Raw genomic sequence first — 23,182 nt, forward strand, 5'->3', positions numbered from 1 at the left:
GGGCTCCTGGGTGACTCAGTCGGTTGGGCATCTGCCTTTGTCACCTGAGCCGAAGGCAGATGCCCAACTGACTGAGCTACCAGGCGCCCCTAACATAACTTTCTTGAAAGATTAAATTTTTTTATCTCCAGATATATGTCCTGAAACTGAACAAAATGGAGCTGTTACCATTTCATGCTGATGTGGAGATTGGCCAGATTATAGAAATCCCCATTGCAATGTATCATGTAAAGAAGGAGAACAAAGAAGTCATCATGTTCACAGACTGCTCTCATTTATTGTTGGATCTGAACATGGATAAGCAAGGAGTCTTTACTCTTCTCAAGGAAGGTAAGAGTAGGCCTTTTATTTTCTCCTTTCTTTGTCACTGAATGAGAGGACCAATCATTAATTCAGGAACTACAAATTATAGTCTGAATTCACATATTACCTTTCTTTACAATGCTTTTATTTGTTCTGTCAACTACCTCGTTATAATGTAATTTAGAAACAAAAGCCCAGCAATTGAATAACATGTTCAAAGAAGTGTGGCCATTCCTTCAGCTCATATGAAGGTATTGAGCTCTTTTCCTCTTTCTTTAAATATATCATACCTCTTTCTAGGATGGCTATAGTACCATTATTAAATTTATTCAAAAAAAGAGTATTTTTTTCTTTTTTTTTTTTTAAAGATTTTATTTATTTATTTATTAGAGAGCAAGCAAGAGAGAAACAGCATGAGAGAGGAGAGGGTCAGAGGGAGAAGCAGGCTCCCCGCTGAGCCGGGAGCCCGATGTGGGACTCGATCCCATGACCCTGGGATCATGACCTGAGCCGAAGGCAGTCGCTTAACCAACTGAGCCACCCAGGCGCCCAAGAGTATTTTTTCCTAATAAAAGGAGAATGTGAACAAGCTATCTGTAAAGACTAACATCATTTCCTGTTACTGATTATCGTGTGTGATCGTGATTACCATTGTTTTTTAATCAGTAATAATAGTAGTAGTAGCATATAACATTGATTCAGCATTTACTATTTGCTAGGCTCTATTCTGAATACTTTTCATATATTAACTCTTTTAATTCTCGCAATACATCTATAACATGGACTTCTGCCTTGCCCTTACTAAGTATACTATATAATATCTCTTTCCTCTTCTCAGTTCTCAAGGTGTGTCTCCTAATTTTTAGGCCCTCACTATCTCTCACCTAGAATATAACAGTATCCTCCTAACTGTTGCTCACCTTTGATAATCCGTGGCTAGGAGATGGACCTTCATGAAGCTCACTTTTTTTTTTTAAGATTTTTTTTTGATTTATTTGTCAGAGTGAGAGAGCAAGCACAAGCAGGGGGAGTGGCAGGTAGAGAGAGAAGCAAATTCCCCGCTGAGCAAGGAGCCCGATGTAGGACTTGATCTCAGGACCCTGGGATCATGACCTGAGCCAGAGGCAGATGCTTAACTGCCTGAGCCACCCAAGCATCCCTGAAGCTCACGTTCAATACTACTTTTCTTGCTCAAAAAATGTGAGAGGTTTCTCCTTACCAGTGGAATAGAGCTGAAATCCTTTTAGTTTAGTGTTCAAGGTCTCTACAAGATAACCCAATCTACTTTTCATAAAGAAATACTACTTCATACTTTGGCTTCCTTTAATTATGGCTCCAGCGGAACAGACTATTTAAGTTAAAATTTCCTGTATAGCTCCTTCATATACTCATGTGTATCTCATTTATATTTCTGTCTTTGCTCATTCATCAGTTTGAGATACTATCTTCTACATATCTAAATTTTCCTTGATCTCTCCAACTAGAAGTAATCTTTATGTTTTCTAGACCTCTATACTGCTTATCATTTTCTACAAATTCTTTCATTTATGTAAATGTTCACTCTCCCCTTCTAAACTATATATGCCTTGAAGTTAGGATCTTGGCTCATATTTGTATCCTCACTGAACATAAAATTGTGTCTTACATGGTATATATCTGTTAATAGAAGGAACAGATTTTTATATCAATTTGATATAAACTGGGGCCTAGTAGTGTGCAAGATTAAGATGTTTTTTAATGTATTAAAATTCTTCTATTTCTTTTTTTTTTTTTTTAAAGATTTTATCTATTTATTTGACAGAGAGACACAGCGAGAGAGGGAACACAAGCAGGGGGAGTGGGAGAGGGAGAAGCAGGCTTCCCACCAAGCAGGGAGCCAGATGTGGGGCTCGATCCCAGGACCCTGAGATCATGACCTGAGCCAAAGGCAGACGCTTAATGGCTGAGCCACCCAGGCGCCCCTAAAATTCTTCTATTTCTGTAGACTGATCCCCTTGAGAACTGACTGCTTATTACCCTAATGAAGTCATGTTTTTGATTTGCAGGTATTCAAAGACCTGGGCCAACACACTGTTCTAGTATACATATAGCAGCCAAATCTCTAGGCCATACCCTGGTAACAGTGAGTGTGACTGAGTCGGAAGAGTACTTGGAGAGCAGTGCCACATTTGCTGCTTATGAACCTCTAAAGGTGAGACATTTCATGGTAAGGAACTGGCATATCTTTTCATGGAACCCACTGTATCCACTTAGAGGCTTCCCAGCTATCTGTGATTTCTATTAAAGATCAGTTATATTTGTGTTCTCTTTATTTACCAGCTCTGTCGTCAAACCTGAGTATCAGGGAGTTTACTCCCTCATGTTTCTGCCACAGAATATCTTTAAGTTGTATCAGCGAGTTTTAGATATTCCCCTTTATTTCTTCTTTTTTATTGAGGTATAAAATATGTATAGTAAGGTACATAAAGTACACTAATCTTAAGGTACTATTTGATTTTTTACATGTGTATATATCCCTGTAAACACGACCCTGAATAAGATATTGAATATTAGTGTGGCCTCTTTTGAAGAACTCTGAAAGAAAACTTTATCATAGAGGGGGAGATCAGTCATCTTTAACCTTTATACTTAAGGATTTTCAGCATAACAATCATTATTTAAGGCCTTAAGGATTGGTCCATTATAATTGGGACATTATGACAGGTGGCAGTTCAAAACAAAAGTTGAGCCTGGTATGCATTCATATTTGAATCCTTCAGGAACTAAAATTGATGTCTACAGGTTCTTGCTAATAGATACTGACAAATCCTGAGTCAGTGTCTCCTGGGATAAGGAGGCACCCATAGGGGGAAAAATTAACACTAATGAAAGAAGCAAGGTAAGTTATTAATTTTAAAATTTGCATTTTAAGTTGGCCTTATTGCACATTATGTAGCATAAGTATTAAACATACGGTTCAAGCATATTTCATTTGTTCTCAGTGGATGAATCATCTTAGTTACCTAATTAAGTGAAAGTACTTGGCTGTGGCTCATTGTCATTTCATTAGGTTTTTTATTTTATGATTATTCCCAGCCTTATTTTGTATTTATTGAGTGTCCACAGATCATATCTCCCCTGGATGAAAACCACCCTTAAAGGAAAGGAAGTAAGATGATGATTTTCCTTTTCTATGTAGTGCTTTGGTCATATATTTTTCCTTTTACCTGCTTAAAAGAATATGTGTTTTCTACCTTTGTTATCAATATTATGTTTCAGTATGTGGTATAGTTCTCAATTTGTCCTTTTACATATCAGTCCAATTCAGTTGATCTGGTTAATTTTGGACTATGTATCTAGGAAAAAGGAATAATCTCTGTCCTGCTTTCTGAGGGAGGCCTTCTGTGAAACCTCTAATTCTATTTCTTCTATTAGAGGCTTGAATGGCACACTGTACTGTGCCTTTTTGTGATGCCCATTATACTCTTTACCTACTTCAAATCTGTCTTTCCCAAACCGTGAGCTCCACTGTGAGGCAAGACCTTATTTGTCTTTTTATTACTATATCCCCAATGGGCCATCAGTGAATACTTGTTGAATTGAATTATATACACATTATTTAAGAGAATACTGCCATTAGACATAGGAATGTTTAATTTTAATAGTATTCAATAATAAATATGATTGACTAGTTCAATGAAGAAATACTAAGGCATGGTTTGCTTATATTTTTAATGATCGCTCAACTCTACTTCAAGTTGCAACTTAGTCACTGTTGTAGATAGACACTGTGTGCCACATGAAAATAACCTACCCTTTGATAATGCTTTATTCTCCTAAAACAAGTTTGCTCATCTGTAATAGGATCCAACTTCTCTGTATACTGGAGTGAATAATACCAGTCTTGACTATACCTCTTAGGTGAGAGTTCTTTGAGAAATAGGATGAAGTGTATAGATGTATTATTTTATATTTTTAGGACAAAAGTTCTTTGCTAACTTAATAAAGTATCCATTTAATGGGTAAATTCTTAGAAACATACAGTCTCCCTGGGGCACCTGGGTGGCTCAGTCAGTTAAGCGTCCGACTCTTGATTTCGGCTCAGGTCATGATCTCAGGGTTGTGAGATTAAGCCGCACGTCAGGCTCTGAGCTCAGTGGGGAGTCTGCTTGAGATTTTCTCTCTCCCTCTCCCCCTACCCCTTTCTTTCTCTCTAAAATAAATAAATCTTTAAAAAAAGAAGGAAACATACAATCTTCCAGAACTGAATTAGAAAGAAATAGAAAATCTGAACAGACCGATTGTTAGTAATGAAATTGAATCGGTAAACAAAAAACTGCCAACAAACAAAAGTCCAGGGCCAGATGGATTCACAGGTGAATTCTACCAAACATGTAAAGAAGAGTTAATAGCTATTCTCCTCAAACTATCCCAAAAAATAGAAAAGGAAGGAAGGCTTCCAAATATGTCTTACAAGGCCAGGATTACCCTGATACCAAAACTAGACAAAGACACCATAAAGAAAGAAAACTATGAGGGGCGCCCGGGTGGCTCAGTCATTAAGCGTCTGTCTGCCTTTGGCTCAGGTCATGATCCCAGGGTCCTGAGATCGAGCTCCGCATTGGGCCCCCTGCTTGGCAGGAAGCCTGCTTCTCCCTCTTGCACTCCCCTTGCTTGTGTTCCTGCTCTCACTATCTCTCTCTCTGTCAAATAAATAAATAAAATCTTTAAAAATAATAATAATAAAAAGAAAAAACTACGGGACACCTGGGTGGCTCAGTCGGTTAAGCATTTGCCTTTGACTCGGGTCATGATCCTGGGGTCCTGGGATCGAGTCCCACATCGGGCTCCTTGCTAGGCAAAGGAGCCTGCTTCTCCCTCTGCCTGCCGCTCCCCCTGCTTGTGCTCTCTCGCTCTCTCTCTGACAAATAAATAATCTTTAAAAAAAAAAAAAAAGGGCACCTGGGTGGCTCAGTTGGTTAAGCGACTGCCTTCGGCTCGGGTCATGATCCTGGAGTCCTGGGATCGAGTCCCACATCGGGCTCCCTGCTCAGCTGGGGGGTCTGCTTCTCCCTCTGACCCTCTTCCCTCTCGTGCTCTCTGTCTCTCATTCTCTCTCTCTCAAATAAATAAATAAAATCTTAAAAAAAAAAAAAAAAGAAAGAAAACTACAGGCCAATATCACAGATGAACATAGCTGCAAAAGTCCCCAACAAAATATTAGCAAACCACATACAACAATACATTAAAAGGATCATTCACCGCAATCAAGTGGGATTTATTCCAGGAAAGCAAGGATGGTTCAATATTCACAAATCAATCAGTGTGATATACCACATCAACAAAATGAATGATAAAAATCATGGTTATTTGAACAGATGCAGAAAAAGCATTTGACAAAATTCAATATCCATTAATGATAAAAACTCTCAAAATGGGTATAGAGATAACATACCTCAACATAAAAAAGACCATATATGAAAAAGCTACAGCTAACATCATACTCAACGGTGAAAAACAGAGCTTTTCCTCTAAGATCAGAGAAAGAGAAGGATTCCCACGCTTACCACTTTTATTCAACGTAGTATTAGAAGTCCTAGCCATAGCAATCAGACAAGAAAAAGAAACAAGAAGCTTCCATATTGGTAAAAAAGTTAAACTATCACTTTTTGAAGATGACCTGATACAACACATAGGAAATCCTAAAGATGCCACCAAAAAATACTAGAAGTAATAAATGAATTAGTAAAGTTGCAGGATACAAAATTAATACCCAGAAGTCGGTGGTATTTCTATACACTAATAATGAAGTAGCAGAAAGAGAAATTAAGAAAATAATGCCATTTACAATTGCACCAGAAAGAATAAAATATCTAGGAATAAATTTAACCAAGGAGGTGAAATACCTGTACTCTGAAAGCTATAAAACATTGATGAAAGAAATTGAAGATGACACAAACAAATGGAAAGATATTCCATGCTCATGGATTGGAGGAATCAATATTGTTAAAATGTCCATATTAGCTAAAACAATCTATAGATTCAATGCAATCCCTATCAAAATGCCAACAGCATTTTTCACAAAACCAGAACAAATAATACTAAAATTTGTATGGGACCACAAAAGACCCTAAATAGTCAAAGCAATTCTGAAAAAGAAGAACAAAGTTTGGAAGTATCACAATCCCAGATTTCAAGATATGCTACAAAGCTGTAGTAATCCAAACAGTATGGTACGGACATAAAAATAGACACATAGATCAATGGAACAGACTAGAGATCCCAAAAGTAACCCATGATTATATGGCCAATTAATCTTTAACAAAGGAGGCAAGAATATACAATGGGGAAAGGACAGTCTCTTTAATAGATGGTGCTGGGAAAACTGGACAACTGTATGCAGAGGAATGAAACTGGACCATTGTGTAACACCATACACAGAAATAAACACAAATTGGGTTAAAGACCTAAATGTGAGACCTTAAACCATAAAAATCCTAGAAGAGAGCATAGGCAGTAATTTCTCTGACATCAGCCAATGACATTGAACATTTTTCTAGATGTCTCCTGAGGCAAGGGAAACAAAAGCAAAAATAAACTATTGGGACTACATCAAAATAAAAAGCTTTTGCACAGTGAAGGAAACCACCAACAAAACAAAAGGTAATCTATGGAACGGGAGAGGATATTTGCAAATGATATATCTGATGAGGGGTTAATATCCAAAATATATAAAGAACTTATATACCTCAACACTAAAAAAACGAAGTTCGATTAAAAAATGGGCGGAGAACCTGAAGAGACATTTTTCCAAAGAAGACCTACAAATGGCCAACAGACACATGAAAAGATGTTCAACATCACTCATCATCAGGGAAATCAAAACCACAGTGAGAGATCACCTCATACCTGTCAGAATGACTAAAAAAAGAGAAGAAACAGCAAGTGTTAGGATGTGGAGAAAAAGGAACCATTGTGCACTGTTGGTGGGAATGTAGATTGGCGCAGCCACTCTGGGGAAGACAATATTGAGGTTCCTCATAGAACTATCTTGTGATCCAGTAATTCCACTACTGGGTATTTAACCAAAGAAAATGAAAACACTAATCTGAGAAGATGTATGCATCCCTATGTTTATTGAAGCATTATTTACAGTAACCAAGATATGGAAGCAACCTAAGTGTCCATCAAAAGATGAATAGGTAAGGAAGATGTGATGTGTATGTACACACAGACACACAGGAATATTAGTCATAAAAAAGATGAGATCATAGCATTGTGCCAACATGGATGGACCTAGAGGGTATTATGATAAGTGAAATAAGTCAGGCTGAGAAAGACCAATGATTCCATACAATTTCACAAAACAAATGAATAAATAAACAAAAAGCACAATCAGTCCTATCAATAAGAGAACAAACTGATGGTTGCCAGGTTAGTGGGGGTGGATAGGCAAAATGGGTGAAGAGGAGTGGGAGATACAGGCTTCTAGTTATGGAATAAGTCATGGGAATAAAAGTCACTCTGTAGGGAACATAGTGGTACTGTAATAGTGTGGTATGGGGACAGATGGTAGCTACACTTTTTTTTTTTAAGATTTTATTTATTTGTCAGAGCACAAGCAGGGGGAGCGGCAGGCAGAGGGAGAAGCAGGCTCCCCACTGAGCAAGGAGCCCCACCCAGGGCTGGATCCCAGGACCCTGGGATCATGATCTGAGCCAAAGGCAGATGCTTAACTGAGCCACCCAGGCATCCCTAGGTACACTTCTGAGCACAGCATAACAGAGATGTCGAATCTCTATGTTGTACATGTGAAACATTGTGTGTCAACTATACTCAGATTAAAAAAATAAAATATCCATTTAAAATGCTTATACAGGGGCACCTGGGTGGCTCAGTCGTTAAGCGTCTGCCTTCCGCTCAGGTCATGATCCCGGGGTCCTGGGATTGAGCCCCGTGTCGGGCTCCCTTCTCCACGGGAAGCCTGCTTCTCCCTCTCCCACTCCCCTCTGCTTGTGTTCCCTCTCTCACTGTCTCTCTGTCAAATAAATAAAATAAAATCTTTAAAAAAATAAAATGCTTATACAGCTACTTGTTCAATACCTTTTATGTGCCCAGCATTGTACTAAATCCACTAAGGAAGAGACACTCTCTTTTAAAATTTAGGTAGAAGATATTCTCTTCTCTGAATAATTTTACATAACTAGAAAGCATAAGAAGAATTATTATGCTCTTATATGTGAAACATTTGACACATTCAAACAGCATTAGGAGATGAACTAGTGTACGAATGAATAGTACTTAGAGGATGTGGAAGTGGTTGTGGTATGGAATGATTAGATATTAATGGGTAAGGTGACACACAAGTTAGGCCTGAACGATAGATAGGATCTAAATGAATATAGAGGTTGAGAAGCATCCAAGTGAGAGGCATCGTGTACATGTCTCCCGATTTGGGAATTAAGTCTAATGTCATTTTCAGCAATCAACCAGTTTTCACTTTAGAGAACTGTTGAGTTCCCTGACCAATCAAGGATTCATTTCTTTGAATGTCATCAGGCTGTAAACCCTGTGGAGGTGGCATTGGTGACATGGCAGTCTGTGAAGGAAATGGTGTTTGAAGGGGGCCCCCGTCCATGGATCTTGGAGCCCTCCCGATTCTTTTTAGAGTTGAGCATGGAGAAGACAGAGAAAATTGAATTAACACAAGTCCGGCTGCCAGCTAAAAGAAAACAGAACCAGTACATCTACCGGGTCTTGTGCCTGGATTTAGGGGAACAAGTAAGTAGGAAAATGATCTTTTTCTAACATTTCTTTTAGTAGTAATACCCCAAATCTTTTGTACTTCTAGCCATTCCTTTTCAGATTCTAATGGATTTCATTTATAGACTAGATAGGGAAATTCTTTCTTTTCTTCCAGATTTTTATTTAAATTCTAGTTAACATAGGAAAATTCTAATTATTAATGGTTTTTTTAACTTTACTATTCTTTAAATGTACTCAAAGATTTCACTCGTTTGAGAATTCTTACAGTCTACTAAATGGTTCAAGATCGTTTTGTAGTAATGAACTTATTTCAATCACTTTATCACTATAATTCATTTGCTTGTTGTCTAGACTCGAGGATATATGGTTTCCCACCTCCAAAAAAATGCAAGGAAGGGAAAGTTGAAGCGTCATCTATTAGCAATTTTGATTGGTTAGCAATTGTGAGTGGTGAGCAATTTTGAAGAACTAGTTAGATCTGTGCAGATAAGTTGGTAAGCGTGTTGCCCTTTATCAGTTGAATTAGTTTTATTATTTTAGAGGATCCACCCACAGCTCTGCCCTGCTTCTGTCAAGCCAGTAACAAAGGTTTGCAATTTGACTAGGGTTGAGAATTCAGTGTATGACTCTGTAACCAGCCCACAAGGAATCGACGTATGATTTTAATTTAATAAGAACTGAGCTTCTTTCTAACATCTTTGTGAACTTTGTTGTGTATGTGGCTGGCTGTCAGCAGTGCCGAGTCCTCACCCCTGCTGGAGCCCTCTTGTCTTTTGTCTCCACATTCTGTTACTCATTTGGTGCTTCCACCAGGGAAAGGTTGAAACACAAAATAGTTTTTCCACTTTTTACCAACTGGTAAATAAAAGATTTGGTGGAGAAGAAGACTGAAGTAATTGATCAGAATTAGATTTTTTAATGTTCCCTTTGTTTATAAATTTCCATGATACCCTTGTTTCTCTTAGCCACATGATTAAGAACTATGGTGATTATAGTGTCCAAAGGGATCCTATACTGGAGTTTGAATAATTCTGACACGTGTAGATTGGAACAACTGACATCAAGTGTCTGCTCTGCTGTTTCCTTAAAGGCTCTGACATTCCGAATCGGAAATCACCCGGGTGTCCTGAACCCCAGTCCAGCTGTTGAGGCTGTGCAGGTACGCTTTATGTGTGCCCACCCTGCCAGCATGTCAGTAACCCCAGTATACAGAGTGCCAGCTGGTGCCCAGCCGTGCCCTCTGCCACAGCACAACAAACAGCTGGTAAGTACAGTGTTTCCATCTAACCTGGTACCTTTGTCTTCCACACCTTAGAGATAAATGGTCTCAAGTATAGCTTTTGTCTTATTAAAGTGAAGGAAACATTTATTTGTTACTCATTCTCTGACAGCGTCTGTGAAGTCTGTAAATAATTAAACTAGGTTAGAATTGGCTACACTTAGTGACACTTTAGTGACTTAGTTTGCTTACTGTATGTAGGGACATAGCTTGTAATTGTGGCAATAAACAATGGAGATGTCTCTAAACTTCCAGATAGTTTGGATAATATCTTTCCCTACCAGATCTTTTATTGGTAAGTAATAGAATTTATCTCTACTCTAAACCCACCATGAAGAATAATGATAAGCAATAATATAACTAGTAGGGATTGAGGGATTAATGAGTTTTCTAACCTAGAAACTAGAACATCAGACTGTATACTAAATGAGGTAGACTTTAATTACAAGCATAGGAGAATGGAAGTCCTTTCTTAGCCTATGCAGAACAGAACAATCAATTATTGCTGTTTTACAGATGGAGAAACAGACTCCTAGAGGTTGAGTAATTTCTCCAAAGGCATAAAGCTAGAAAATAGCATATTCTGTTCGACTCCAAAGCACATGTTATTGACTTTTATACTATTCTGCCTTTTTTATTTTATTTTATTTTATTTTATTTATTTATTTATTTGTTAGGGGGAGAGAGAGAGAGAGAGCATAGCAGGGGGAGTGGCAGGCACAGCAGGCAGAGGGAGAAGCAGACTCCCCGCCGAGCAGGGAGCCCGATGCGGGACTTGATCCCAGAACCCTGGGATCATGACCTGAGCTGAAGGCAGATGCTTAACTGACTGAGCCACCCAGGCATCCCCTATTCTGTCTTTTTATTATAAAAGAGCAAGAATATGAGATGATACAGGTTAGGAACTCATTTTTTTTCAGAACTAAATTCCACATGAAATATTATTTGAAGTTTACAAATGATGTACTCTTTTAAAAAAGATTTCTTTAGTTCAGAGAGAGAGAGAGAGCACATGGGAGAAAGGGCAGAGGAAGAGGAAGAGAGAAACTCAGTTGGACCCAGAGCTGAGCATGGACCGCGACATGGGGCTCCATCCCACAACCCCGAGATCAGACCTGAGCCAAAACCAAGAGTCTGACACTCAACTGACTGTGCCACCCACACGCCCCTATAAATGATTCGGTTTTTAGAAAAGCACTTAGGTGGAGCAGAATAAAAGTTATCCATATAATTGTCATTCAGTGTCACTTTTTTCAGTTGAAATAATTTAAATTTATAGAAAATTTGCAAGAAAAGGGGCACCTAGGTGGCTCAGTTGGTTGAGCATCCAACTCTGGGTTTTGGCTCCGGTCTGATCTCAGTGTCATGGGATTGAGCCCCATGTCAGGCTCCACGCTCAGTCTGCTTGGGATTCTGTCTCTTCCTGTCCCTCTGCCCCTCCCCCTAGCTCATGCACTCTCTCTCCCTCTCTCTCTCAAATAAATAAATAAAATCTTTAAAAAAAAAAATTTGCAAGAACTTTTTTTTTCTTTGAGCCATTTAGGAGTAATTTATAGATATAATTCCCCATACTTCAGAATTTCTTTTTTTTTTTATAATTAAGTACAATTTATATACTGTAAAATTCACCCTTTTAAAAGTGTAAAAGTAAGGGGCGCCTGGGTGGCTCAGTTGGTTAAGCGTCTGCCTTCAGCTCAGGTCATGATCTCAGGGTCCTGGGATCAAGCCCCACATCTGGCTCCCTGCTCAGCAGAGAGCCTGCTTCTCTCTTTCCCTCTTCCTCTCCCCCAGCTTGTATGCTCTCTCTCGCTCACTCTCTCTCAAATAAATAAATAAAATCTTTAAAAAAAAAAAAGTGTACAAGTAAGAGTTTTGCAGCCAGTACCATGGTCCAACTCCAGAATATTTTCATTTCCCCAAAAAGAAATGCACACCCAGTAGCAGTCACTCCCCATTCCCTCCCCCCACCCCAATTCCTGGAAACCACTGTATGTCTCTATGGATTTGCCTATTCTGTATGTTTCGTATAAATGGAATCATATCATATGTGGCCTTTGCACCTAGCTTCTTTCATTTAGCGTGTTTCCTTTTTTTTTTTTTTAAGATTTTATTTATTTGACAGAGAGAGACACAGCAAGAGAGGGAACACAAGCAGGGCGAGTGGGAGAGGGAGAAGCAGGCTTCCCGCTGAGCAGAGAGCCTGATGCGGGGCTCGATCCCAGGACCCTGGGATCATGACCTGAGCGGAAGGCAGACGCTTAACGACTGAGCCACCCAGGCGCCCCAATTTAGCATGTTTTCAAGATTCTTTCATATTATAGCATGAATGAGTACTGCATTCTTTCTTATGGCTTCATAATATTCCATTGCATAGATATACTACATTTTGTTTGTCCATTTATCAGTTGATGGATATATGGGTGGTTCCCACTTTTTGGCTATTATATAAGAATAATGGTGCCATGAACATTCATGCATAAATTTTTGTATGAACATGTTTTCAATTCTTTTGAGTTTCTATATAGAGATGGAATTTCTTGGCATATGGTAACTCAGTGTTTAGCCTTTTGAAGAACCGCCAGCTGTTTTCCAGAGCAGCCACACCATTTTACATTTCCATAAGCAAGGGATGAGAATTCCAATTTCTCCACATCCTTTGCAATACTTGTTATTGTTTGTCATTTTGATTATAACCTTCCTACTGAGTGAGAAGTAGTATTTCATGGTGGTTTTGATTTACATTTTCTAATGACTAATGATGTTGTGCACCTTTTTGTGTGCTTATTGGCCATTTGTATATCTTCTTTGGAGAAATGTTAATTCAGATCTTTTGTCAATATTTTTTTCTTTTGTCAATTTTTTAAAAGATTTTATTTATTTATTTGAGAGAGGAAGAGTGGGGGGGGGCAGAAGGAGAAGCAGACTCCTCCCTGAGCAGGGACCTGATGTGGGGCTCCATCCCAAGACCCTGAGATCATGACCTAAGCTGAAGGCAGACACTTAACTGACTGAGCCAACCAGGAGCCCCTCTTTTGTCAGTTTTTAATAGGGTTATTCATCTTTTTGTTATTAAGTTGTACAAGTTTTTCATATATCCTAAGTACAAGTCTGTTTTCAAAGATATGATTTGTAAAAATTTTCTCCCATTTTGTGGGTTGTCTTCACTTCCTGGATGGTGCCTTTTGAAGCACAGAAGTTTTTGTAGTGATGTCCAATTTATCAATTTTATTGTTGGTGGTTGAACTTTTGATGTCATATCTAAGAAACAATTGCCTAATCCAAGGGCACAGATATTTATACGTTTGACTTCTTTTAAGAGTCTTATAGTTTTAGTCCTTACATTTTGGCCCTAGTCCATTTTGAGTTAATTTTTGTTTATAGTGTGAGGTTGGAGTGTACCTTCATTCTTTTACATGTAGATAATCCAGTTGATCCAGCATCATTTGTTAAAAAGGTTATTCTTACTCTTTGAATGGTCTTGGCACCTTGTTTAAAAAAATCTGCTAACCATAAATGTGAGGATTTATTTCTGGATTCTCAAATGTATTTTATTAATTTATATGTCTTTATGCCAGTAGCACACTGCCTTGATGACCATAGCTTTGTAGTAAGTTTTGAAATTGGGAAGTGTGTGTTCTCCAGCTCTGTTCTTCATTTTCAAGATGGTTTTCGCTAGTCTTTTTTTTTTTTTTAAGATGTATTTATTTGGGGCACCTGGTGGCTCAGTCGGTTAAGCATCTGCCTTCGGCTCAGGTCATGATCCCAGGGTCCTGGGATTAAGCCCCGCATCGGGCTCCCTGCTCAGCGGGGGGCCTGCTTCTCCCTCTCCCTCTGCCATTCCCCTGCTTGTGGCTCTCTGCCTCTCTCTATCTCTCTGTCAAATAAATAAATAAAATCTTTAAAAAAAAAACTTTAAAAAAGTTTTATTTATTTTAGAGAGAACGAGTGAGTGAGCATGAGCGGGAGGAGGGGCAGAGGGAGAGGGAGACAAGCAGACTCCCTGCCGGGCAGGAAGCCCAATGCGGGGCTCCATCCCAGGATCCCAACATCATGACTTGTGCTGAAAACAAGAGTCAGACGCTCCACCAACTGAGCCACTCAGGTGCCTCTGTTTTGGCTATTTTGAGTCCCAAGCATTTCCATATAAATTTTAGAATCACCTTGTCAATTTCTGGAAAAAAAAAAAAACTAGCAGGGAAAATTTTGATAGAGATTAGATTGAATCTGTAGATCAATTTAGGGAGTATTACCATCTTAACAATATTGTCTTCTGATTTATAAACATGGGATGTCTTTCCATTTATTTAGGGCCTCTTTAATTTTTTTCAACAGTGTTTTGTAGTTTAGAATATACAAGCACTCCTTTTGTTAGACTTATTCCTAAATATTTTCTTTTTTTTTTTTAATTATTTTTTTAAGATTTTATTTATTTGCGAGAGAGACAATGAGAGACAGAGAGCATGAGAGGGAGGAGGGTCAGAGGGAGAAGCAGACTCCCTGCTGAGCAGGGAGCCTGATGTGGGACTCGATCCCGGGACTCCAGGATCATGACCTGAGCCGAAGGCAGTCGCTTAACCAACTGAGCCACCCAGGCGCCCCCTAAATATTTTCTATAGCAGATTTCCATGGGGGAAGGCTTCCAGTCTATAACCATTAAGTTTGATATTGGCTGTGGGTTTTTCCGTAGATGCCTTTATAGGTTGACGAAGTTTCCTTTTTGTTTGTTCAATGTTTTTATCATGAAATAGTAGTGTATTTTGTTAAATATTCTTTCTGCATCTGTTGAGATGATCGTGCATTTTCCCCTTTATTCTATTAATATGATGTGTTACATTGATTGATTTTCATATGTTGAACCAGCCTTGTATTCCTGGGATAAATCCCCCTTGGTCATGATGTATAAATCTTTTTATATATTCCTGGATTCCATTTGCTAGTATTTTGTTGAGGGTTTTTACATCTATATTCATAAGAGATTTTGTGGTTTTATTTTTTTGTAGTGCCTTTGGTTTGGTATCAGAATAATACTGGCCTTTGAGAATGAGTTGGGAAGTATTGACTCCTCTTCTACTTTTTGGAAGAGCTTAATGAAGGATTGGTATTCATTATTCTTTAAACGGTTGGTAGAATTCACCCATGAAGCCATCAGAGCCTCGGATTTTCTTTGTGGAATGTTTGTGTTGTTTCTTTAATTACTGATTCAATCTCTTTGCCTGTTATAGGTCTAGTCAGATTTTTTACTTCTTCTTGAGTCACTTTTGGTTGTTTGTATATGCAAAGAGTTTTTCCATTTCATCTAGGTTATCTAATTTGTAGGCTTAAACAATTGCTCACAATAACCGTATATAACCCTTTTTATTTCTGTAAAGATAGTAGTAATGACCCTCCTTTCATTCCTGATTTTTAGTAAATCGAGTCCTTTCTTTCTTAATCATTCCAGCTAAAGGCTTGTCAATATTGTTGGTCTTTTCAAAGAATCAGTTTTTGGTTTGGTTGATTTTTTTCTGTTGTTTTTCTATGTCATTTATTTTTGCTGTACTCATTATTATTTCCTTCCTTCTCTTTGGTTTGACTGTAGCTTCTTCATTTTTTCTAGTTTCTCAAAGTGGAAGTTTAGGTTATTGATTTGAGATTGTTCTTTTTTATTTTTTAATTTTTTAAAAAAGATTTTATTTATTTATTTGACAGAGAGAGAGACAGCGAGAGAGGGAACACAAGCAGGGGGAGTGGGAGAAGGAGAGGGAGAAGCAGGCTCCCCGCGGAGCAGGCTCCCTGACGTGGAGCAGGGAGCCTGCTGTGGGACTCGATCCCAGGACCCTGGGGTCATGACGTGAGCCAAAGGCAGATGCTTAATGACTGAGCCACCCAGGCGCCCTGATTGTTCTTTTTTAATATACATATTTCCAGTTATATGTTTTCCACTAAGCATTGCTTGTGCTGAATCCCCTAAGTTTTGATATGTTGAGTTTTATTTTCATTTGTCTCAACATGTTTTCTAATTTACCTTTGATTTCTTCTTTGACCAGTTGCTTATTTAGGAGTGTGTTGTTTAATTTCCACACATTTGTGAATATCCCAAATTTCCTCTGTTGTTAATTTCTAATTCCATTGTGATTAGAAAACATACTTTATGATTTAAATCCTTTTGAATTTATATATAAATATATGGACCTTATATAGATATATTTGTTTATAAAATGTATTCAGGCTTGTTTTGTGGCTGTACATAGGGCCTATCTTGGAGGATATTTCATGTGCACCTGAGAAGAGTATATTCTGGTATTGGGTGAGGTGTTCTATAGTTGTCTGTTAGGTCTATTTGGTTTATGGTGTTTTTCAAGTCTTCTGTTTCCTTACTGATCTTCTCTGTAGTTGTTCTATCCATTATTAAAAGTGGTATTGAAGTCTCTGTTATTGTTGAATTGTCTCTTTCTCCCTTAAATTCTGTCAGTTTTGCTTCATGTATTTTGGGGCTCAGTTATTAGGTACATATGCATTTATAATTGTTACATCTTTTTTGATACATTGACCTTTTGCAACACCACAGTGCAGTTTGACACTACCTGGAGTTTGCTCGAACTCCACAATGTTAAGGGTACAGTTCCCAAAAAAACTGCCTTCACTTCAGATGCCAGCCACAGGTTCCGGGATCCACAGGCCACCCACATTTCTAACCACTGGCTATAAATTTGAGGATTCCTACAATCACTTCAGGTTCAGTAATTTGTTAGATGATTCACAGTGCAGATTTATTATAAAGGATACAAATTGGGACCAGTGAGATGAAGAGACACATAGGGAGAGGTCTGAGAGGGCCCCAAATCTGGAGCTTCTATGCCCTCTACCCATGGAATCAGGTTTGTGTGTGACACATCAGGTGGAAGACATTGATGTGTTCACCAACCAGGAAGCTCCACTGAGCTTTGGTGTCCAGAATTTGTATGGGGCAGGGCGCCTGGGTGGCTCAGTCGTTAAGCGTCTGCCTTCGGCTCAGGTCATGGTCCCAGGGTCCTGGGATCGAGCCCCGCATCGGGCTCCCTGCTCCACGGGAAGCCTGCTTCTCCCTCTCCTGCTCCCCCTGCTTGTGTTGTCTCTGTCAAATAAATAAAATCTTTAAAAAAAAAAAAATATTAAAAAAAAAAGAATTTGTATGGGGCTTTATTACATAAATGTGATTGAATAAATCATTGACCACGTGGTTGAACTCACTCCAGCTCCCCTTCTCTCCCTGAAAGTTGGGTTGATATCACCTGGCTCAGCCCCATCCCTCTAGTCACATGGTTCGTTTATCTGGCCTGACCAATGCCCATCCTGAATCATCTCAGTATAAACTCAGGTGCGATCTATGAAGCAAGCCCACCATGAATAATGGATACATTCTTATTATTCTGGAAATTCCAAGGGTTTAGGGGTTAATTCTCAGAAACTGAGGACAAAGGCCAGACAATTTATTATACAACATCCTTTTATCATTAAAAATGTCCTTCTTTGTATCTAGTGACCATTTTTGTGTTAGAGTCTATTTTTTTCTGATCCTAGTATAACCACTCTAGCTCTCCTCTGGTTACTGTTTGTAAGGCGTATTTTTTTTTTTTTTTCATCTTTGTATTTTGACTCTTTGGTCTTTGAATCTAAAGTGTGTGTCTTGTCACAGCATAAAGTTGGATCATGGATTTACATTTAATGTAATTACTGATTAGGTTGGATTTACACCTGTCATTTTGCTATTTATCATACGCCTTTTTTGTTCCTCTTTTCCTTCACTTCCTTTTATGTTAAATATTTCTAGTGTAACATTTTAATTCTCTCATCCTTACTATTGTACTTTGAGTTATTAGTTATTACTCTAGGGAATACAATTAACATCTTAACATTTAACAATCTAGTTTGGAATAATAGGAACTTAATTTCAGTAGTGTACAAAACCTTTGTTCCTATTAAACTCCATTTCTTCCCCTTCCTTTGTGCTGTTATTATCATAATCTTTATACATGCATGCCCATCAAACAGATTTATAATTAGTGCTTTATCCATTTGTCTTTAAAATCAGACAGGAGAAGAAAAGAATTACAAACAAAAGTACATTTATGCTGTCTTGCATATTTACCTATGTAGTTATCTTTACCAGGCACTTTATTCATTCATGCAGATTCCGGTTACTGTCTAGTGACCTTTTATTTCAGCCTGAAAGACCCCCTTTTCTTTCTTGTAGGGCAGGTTTACTAGCAACAAATCCTCTCTGGTTGTGTTAGATCTAGGAATGTCTTAATTTCTCCTTCCTTTTTTTAAAAGATTTTATTGATTTATTTGGGAGAGAGAGAGAGAGCACAGAGGGAGAGGGAGAGGGATAAGCAGACTCCCCACTGAGCAGAGAGCCTGATGCAGGGCTTGATCCCAGGACCTGAGATCATGACCTGAGCTGAAGGCAGACGCTCAACTGACTGAGCCACCCAGGTGCCCTCTCCTTCATTTTTGAAGGATTATTGTGCTCAATATAGAATTCTTCGTTGGCAGTCTTTTTCTTTCATCACGTCTTCCATGGTTTCTGATAAAAAATTAGGTGTTAATCTCATGTCCTTCTCTCTTTCTGCTTTTATGACTCTCTTTCTCTTTGACTTTGATTATGATGTGTCTAGATGCACATCTCTTTGAATTTATCCTACCTGGAGTTCTTTGTGTTTCTTGGATGTTTAATGTTTTTCATCAATTTGGGAAGTTTCCAGCGATTATTTCTTCAAATATCCTTTCTTCCTCTTTTTTTTCTCTCTTTTCCTTGTAGGACTCTCATTTTGCATATATTGATACACTCAGTGGTGTCATATGGGTCTCTGATGCTACTCATTTTTCTTCATTCTTTTTTCTTTCTGTTCATCAGACTAGATAATCTCAGCTGACCTATTTTCAAGTTCTCTGATTCTTTCTTCTGCCTCTTCAGATCTCCTGTTTAGTTTCTCTAGTGAATTTTTCATTTCAATTATTATACTTTCCAACTTCAAAATTTATTTTTGGTTCTTTATTAATATTCTTTATATGCTAAGACATTATTTTCATGCTTTCCTTTAGTTATTTAAACATGGATTTCTTTGAACAAAATAGTTGATTAAAAGTCTTTGTCTAGTAAGTCCAGTGTCTGAGCATCTGCAGGGAGTGTTTCCCTTTTTTTTTTTTTTAAGATTTTATTTATTGAGAGAGCAAGAGAGAGCGAGTACTGAGGGAGAGGGAGAAGCAGCCTCCCTGCTGAGCAGGAAGCCTGATGCGGGGCTCAATCCCAGGACCCTGAGATCATGACCTGAGCTGAAGGCAGCTGCTTAACTGACTGAGCTACCCAAGCGCCCTGGGACAGTTTCTATTAACTGCTTTTTTTTCCTGTGCATAGGTAATAGTTTATTGTTTCTTTTTTTAAAAAATATTTTATTTATTTATTTGAGAGAGCACAAGCAGGGGGAGGGGCAGAGGGAGAGGGAGAAAGAGGTTCCCTACTGAGCAGGAAGCCCGACATCGGGCTCAATCCCAGGACCCTGGCATCATGACCCGAGCAGAAGGCAGATGTTTAAATGACTGAGCCACCCACGCGCCCCTACTTTCCTGTTTCTTTGCATTTCTAATAATGTTTTGTTGAAAACTTGACTTTTTTTTTTTTTTTTTTCAGATTTTATTTATTTGATAGAGAGTACGTGCATGCTCACAATCAGGGAGAGCGGCAGACAGAGGGAAAGGGAGAAGCATTCTCCCCGTGGAGCAGGGATCCTGATGCGGGGCTCAATACCAGGACCCTGGGATGATGACCTGAGCTGAGGGCAGACGCTTAATGGACTGAGCCATCCAGGCACCCCAAAACTTGACATTTTAAATAGCATAATCTAGGGGCGCCTGGGTGTCTCAGTTGGTTAAGCGACTGCCTTCGGCTCAGGTCATGATCCTGGAGTCCCGGGATCGAGTCCCGCATCGGGCTCCCTGCTCAGCGGGGAGTCTGCTTCTCCCTCTGACCCTCCCCCTTCTCATGCTCTCTCTCTCTCATTCTCTCTCTCAAATAAAAAAATAAGATCTTTAAAATAAATAAATAAATAAATAAATAGCATAATCTGGCAATTCTGAAATCCTATTATTCCCCTCACTAACTAGGTTTTGTGGTGGTTACTGTTTTTTGTTGTGGTGGTGGTAGCTGTTCAGTTACCTTTCCTGAACTAGTTCTGTGACGTCTGTATTCTCTGTCCTCTGTGGCCACTAGAGTCTCTGCTTGGTTAGCTTTGTGATCAGCTAATTGTTGGATATCAGTTTCCTCAATTCCAGGTATTTTTGAGGAGATTATATTAAATTTATATATAAATTCAGAACAACTGAAATTTTTATGCTGTTGAGTCATCCTAGTCATCCTGTCCAAGAACATCTGTGTGTATATACATATATATAGAGAGAGAGAGAAAGAGAGAGAGATCAAATCTAGGTCAAAAATAAAAAACAAGTATAAAGGATATTTTGAGGGACATTTGGGGAAAATTGACTGCATATTAGATGATATTGAATTAATATTCTTATGTGTGATGATACTGTTTTTGTTACTTAGAATGTTCTCATTCATAGGAATGCATGCTAAAATATTTATGGGTAAAGTGCCATGATGCCTACATCATTTAGCAAAAAAAAAAAAAAAAGACACACATCAAATGGAGGGGGGAAAGTAGAGGGAGAGAAAGATAAAGCAAATGGTGAATCCAGATGAGTTGTGTATACTCATACTATTCTTTCAACTGTAGATTTGAAAATTATCAAAGAGGGGCTCCTGGGTGGCTCAGTTGGTTGAGTGTCCGACTCTTGGTATAGCTCAGGTCATGATCTCAAGGTCATGAGATTGAGCACCATGTTGGGCTCTGTGCTCAGCAGGGAGTCTGCTTGAGATTCTCTCTCTCCCTCTACCTCTGCCCCTCCCCCCCAAATAAAAAAATAAATCTTTAAAACAAAAAAAGAAAAGAAAAGAAAATTGTCAAAGAAAAAAGAATGGGATAAACATGAGCCCTAGGTTCAAGGGTATCTCACTGCCTCCTAAACTATTGTTTCTTTTTTTTTTTTTTTTTTTAAATTTTATTTATTTATTTGACACAGAGAGAGGCATCGAGAGAGGGAACACAAGCAGGGGGAGTGGGAGAGGGAGAAGCAGACTCCCCGCTGAGCAGGGAGCCCGATGCGGGGCTCAATCCCAGGACTCCGAGATCATGACCTGAGCTGAAGGCAGATGCTTAACGACTTAGCTACCCAGGCGCCCCAAAATTTTATTTATTTATTTATTTGACAGAGCATGCACAAGCAGGGGGAGTGGGAGAGGGAGAAACAGACTCCCTGCTGAGCAGGGAGCCCGACGCAGGGCTCAATCCCAGGACTCCGAGATCGTGACCTGAGCTGAAGGCAGATGCTTAACTGACTGAGCCGCCCAGGCGCCCCTCTATTTTTTTTTTTTTTTTAATGCAGATTCCTGTATCAAGCCTGAGGGACACAGTTCTGGAACTGGCAGTGTTTGATCAACACAGGAGAAAGTTTGATAATTTCAGTTCACTAATGCTGGAATGGAAATCCTCAAATGAAACACTAGCTCATTTCGAAAATTATAATTCAGTGGAGATGGTAGCAAAGGATGACGGCAGTGGGCAGACTCGGCTACATGGTATTATGGTGACTTACAAATCCTTTTACATGTCTGCTAAGTGTTTCTGCACTAAGTATTTCCCTTGGGTGACAGTTTATTTCAGATTTTGTCATATCTCTCTTTGCATCTTTGATCATTGTATGTTTTAGCAAATGTAAATATAGATTTCTTGGTTGCAAAGCCAGGGTCTAGGATCCAGCATTTCTCACAAGAACATATTTATTGAGTGACTGCTACATATAAGACCGTGTGCTAGGCACCTGAATATGGAATGGTACATGAGATAGTCATGGCCTCTGCCCTCATAGACTTTATATAAATACTTGCTAAAGATTTCATTTATTTATTTTAGAGGAGGGGAGGGGCAGAGGGAGATGAAGAGAGAGAATCTCAAGCAGATTCCCTGCTGAGTGTGGAGCCCAGTGCAGGGCTCAGTCTCATGACCCTGAGTTCAAGACCTGAGCCAAAGCCAAGAGTCAGATGACTGATCCACCTAGGTGCCCCCCTCATAGACTTTAAATATTATGATTGTGTTAGGTGTTTTAAAGGACACGTATGGGGTGCTTTAAAAGTTATAGCAGAGAGGGGCACCTGGGTGGCTCAGTCGTTAAGCATCTGCCTTCGGCTCAGGTCATGGTCCCAGGGTCCTGGAATCGAGCCCCGCATCGGGCTCCGGGCTCAGCGGGGAGCCTGCTTCTCCCTCTCCCACCCGCCCTGCTTGTGTTCCCTCTCTCGATGCCTCTCTCTGTGTCAAATACATAAATAAAACCTTAAAAAAAAAAAGAGTTATAGCAGAGAACCTGAGCTAGTTTAGAACAGAGAAAGCTGCCCAAGAAAGTAACATTTACGCTGAGACCTGAAGGGGCGGCAGAAAGGGAAACAGAGTGAGCAGAGTCAGGTGAACGGATCTTACAGGGGACCAGAGGCACCGGCAGGAGTTGTGAGACAGCAGCACGTGTCATCAGTCTTCAGTCCTCTGCCTGTATCACATTTGCCGATGCACCAAAGCAGTCACCTGCCAAAACCGACTCAGGGTGGACAAGCACTGCTCAGGGGCATGGGTACCAGCAGGCATGGTTCACTGCAGGCCAGTAACATGGAAGCCTGCCACAGAGCCATCCCAGAGGTGAAGAAGAAAGAGGTACAGAGGGTAACTTTTAAGTTTCTGGCATGAGCACTTAGAGGAGAAATAAGATTCAGCCTTCTCCACACCCACA

The 23,182-nt window shown here is 39.3% G+C and overlaps 1 protein-coding gene across 2 annotated transcripts in view; it reads left to right on the top strand.

The window, feature by feature from the left end:
- The window catches only part of NUP210L (nucleoporin 210 like), an 80,782-nt gene that overhangs the window by 26,111 nt on the left and 31,489 nt on the right, over positions 1–23,182 (top strand). For both annotated transcript variants that reach the window (XM_036086758.2, XM_078078625.1), the window contains exons 13-17: positions 132–330; positions 2,349–2,494; positions 8,842–9,063; positions 10,139–10,312; positions 21,791–21,983. In XM_036086758.2, the coding sequence (XP_035942651.2) occupies positions 132–330; positions 2,349–2,494; positions 8,842–9,063; positions 10,139–10,312; positions 21,791–21,983 (934 nt within the window). The remainder of the gene's footprint in view (positions 1–131; positions 331–2,348; positions 2,495–8,841; positions 9,064–10,138; positions 10,313–21,790; positions 21,984–23,182) is intronic.

This window comes from Halichoerus grypus, chromosome 7 (assembly GCF_964656455.1).
Source record: "Halichoerus grypus chromosome 7, mHalGry1.hap1.1, whole genome shotgun sequence".
In the NCBI taxonomy this organism is placed as follows: domain Eukaryota; kingdom Metazoa; phylum Chordata; class Mammalia; order Carnivora; family Phocidae; genus Halichoerus; species Halichoerus grypus.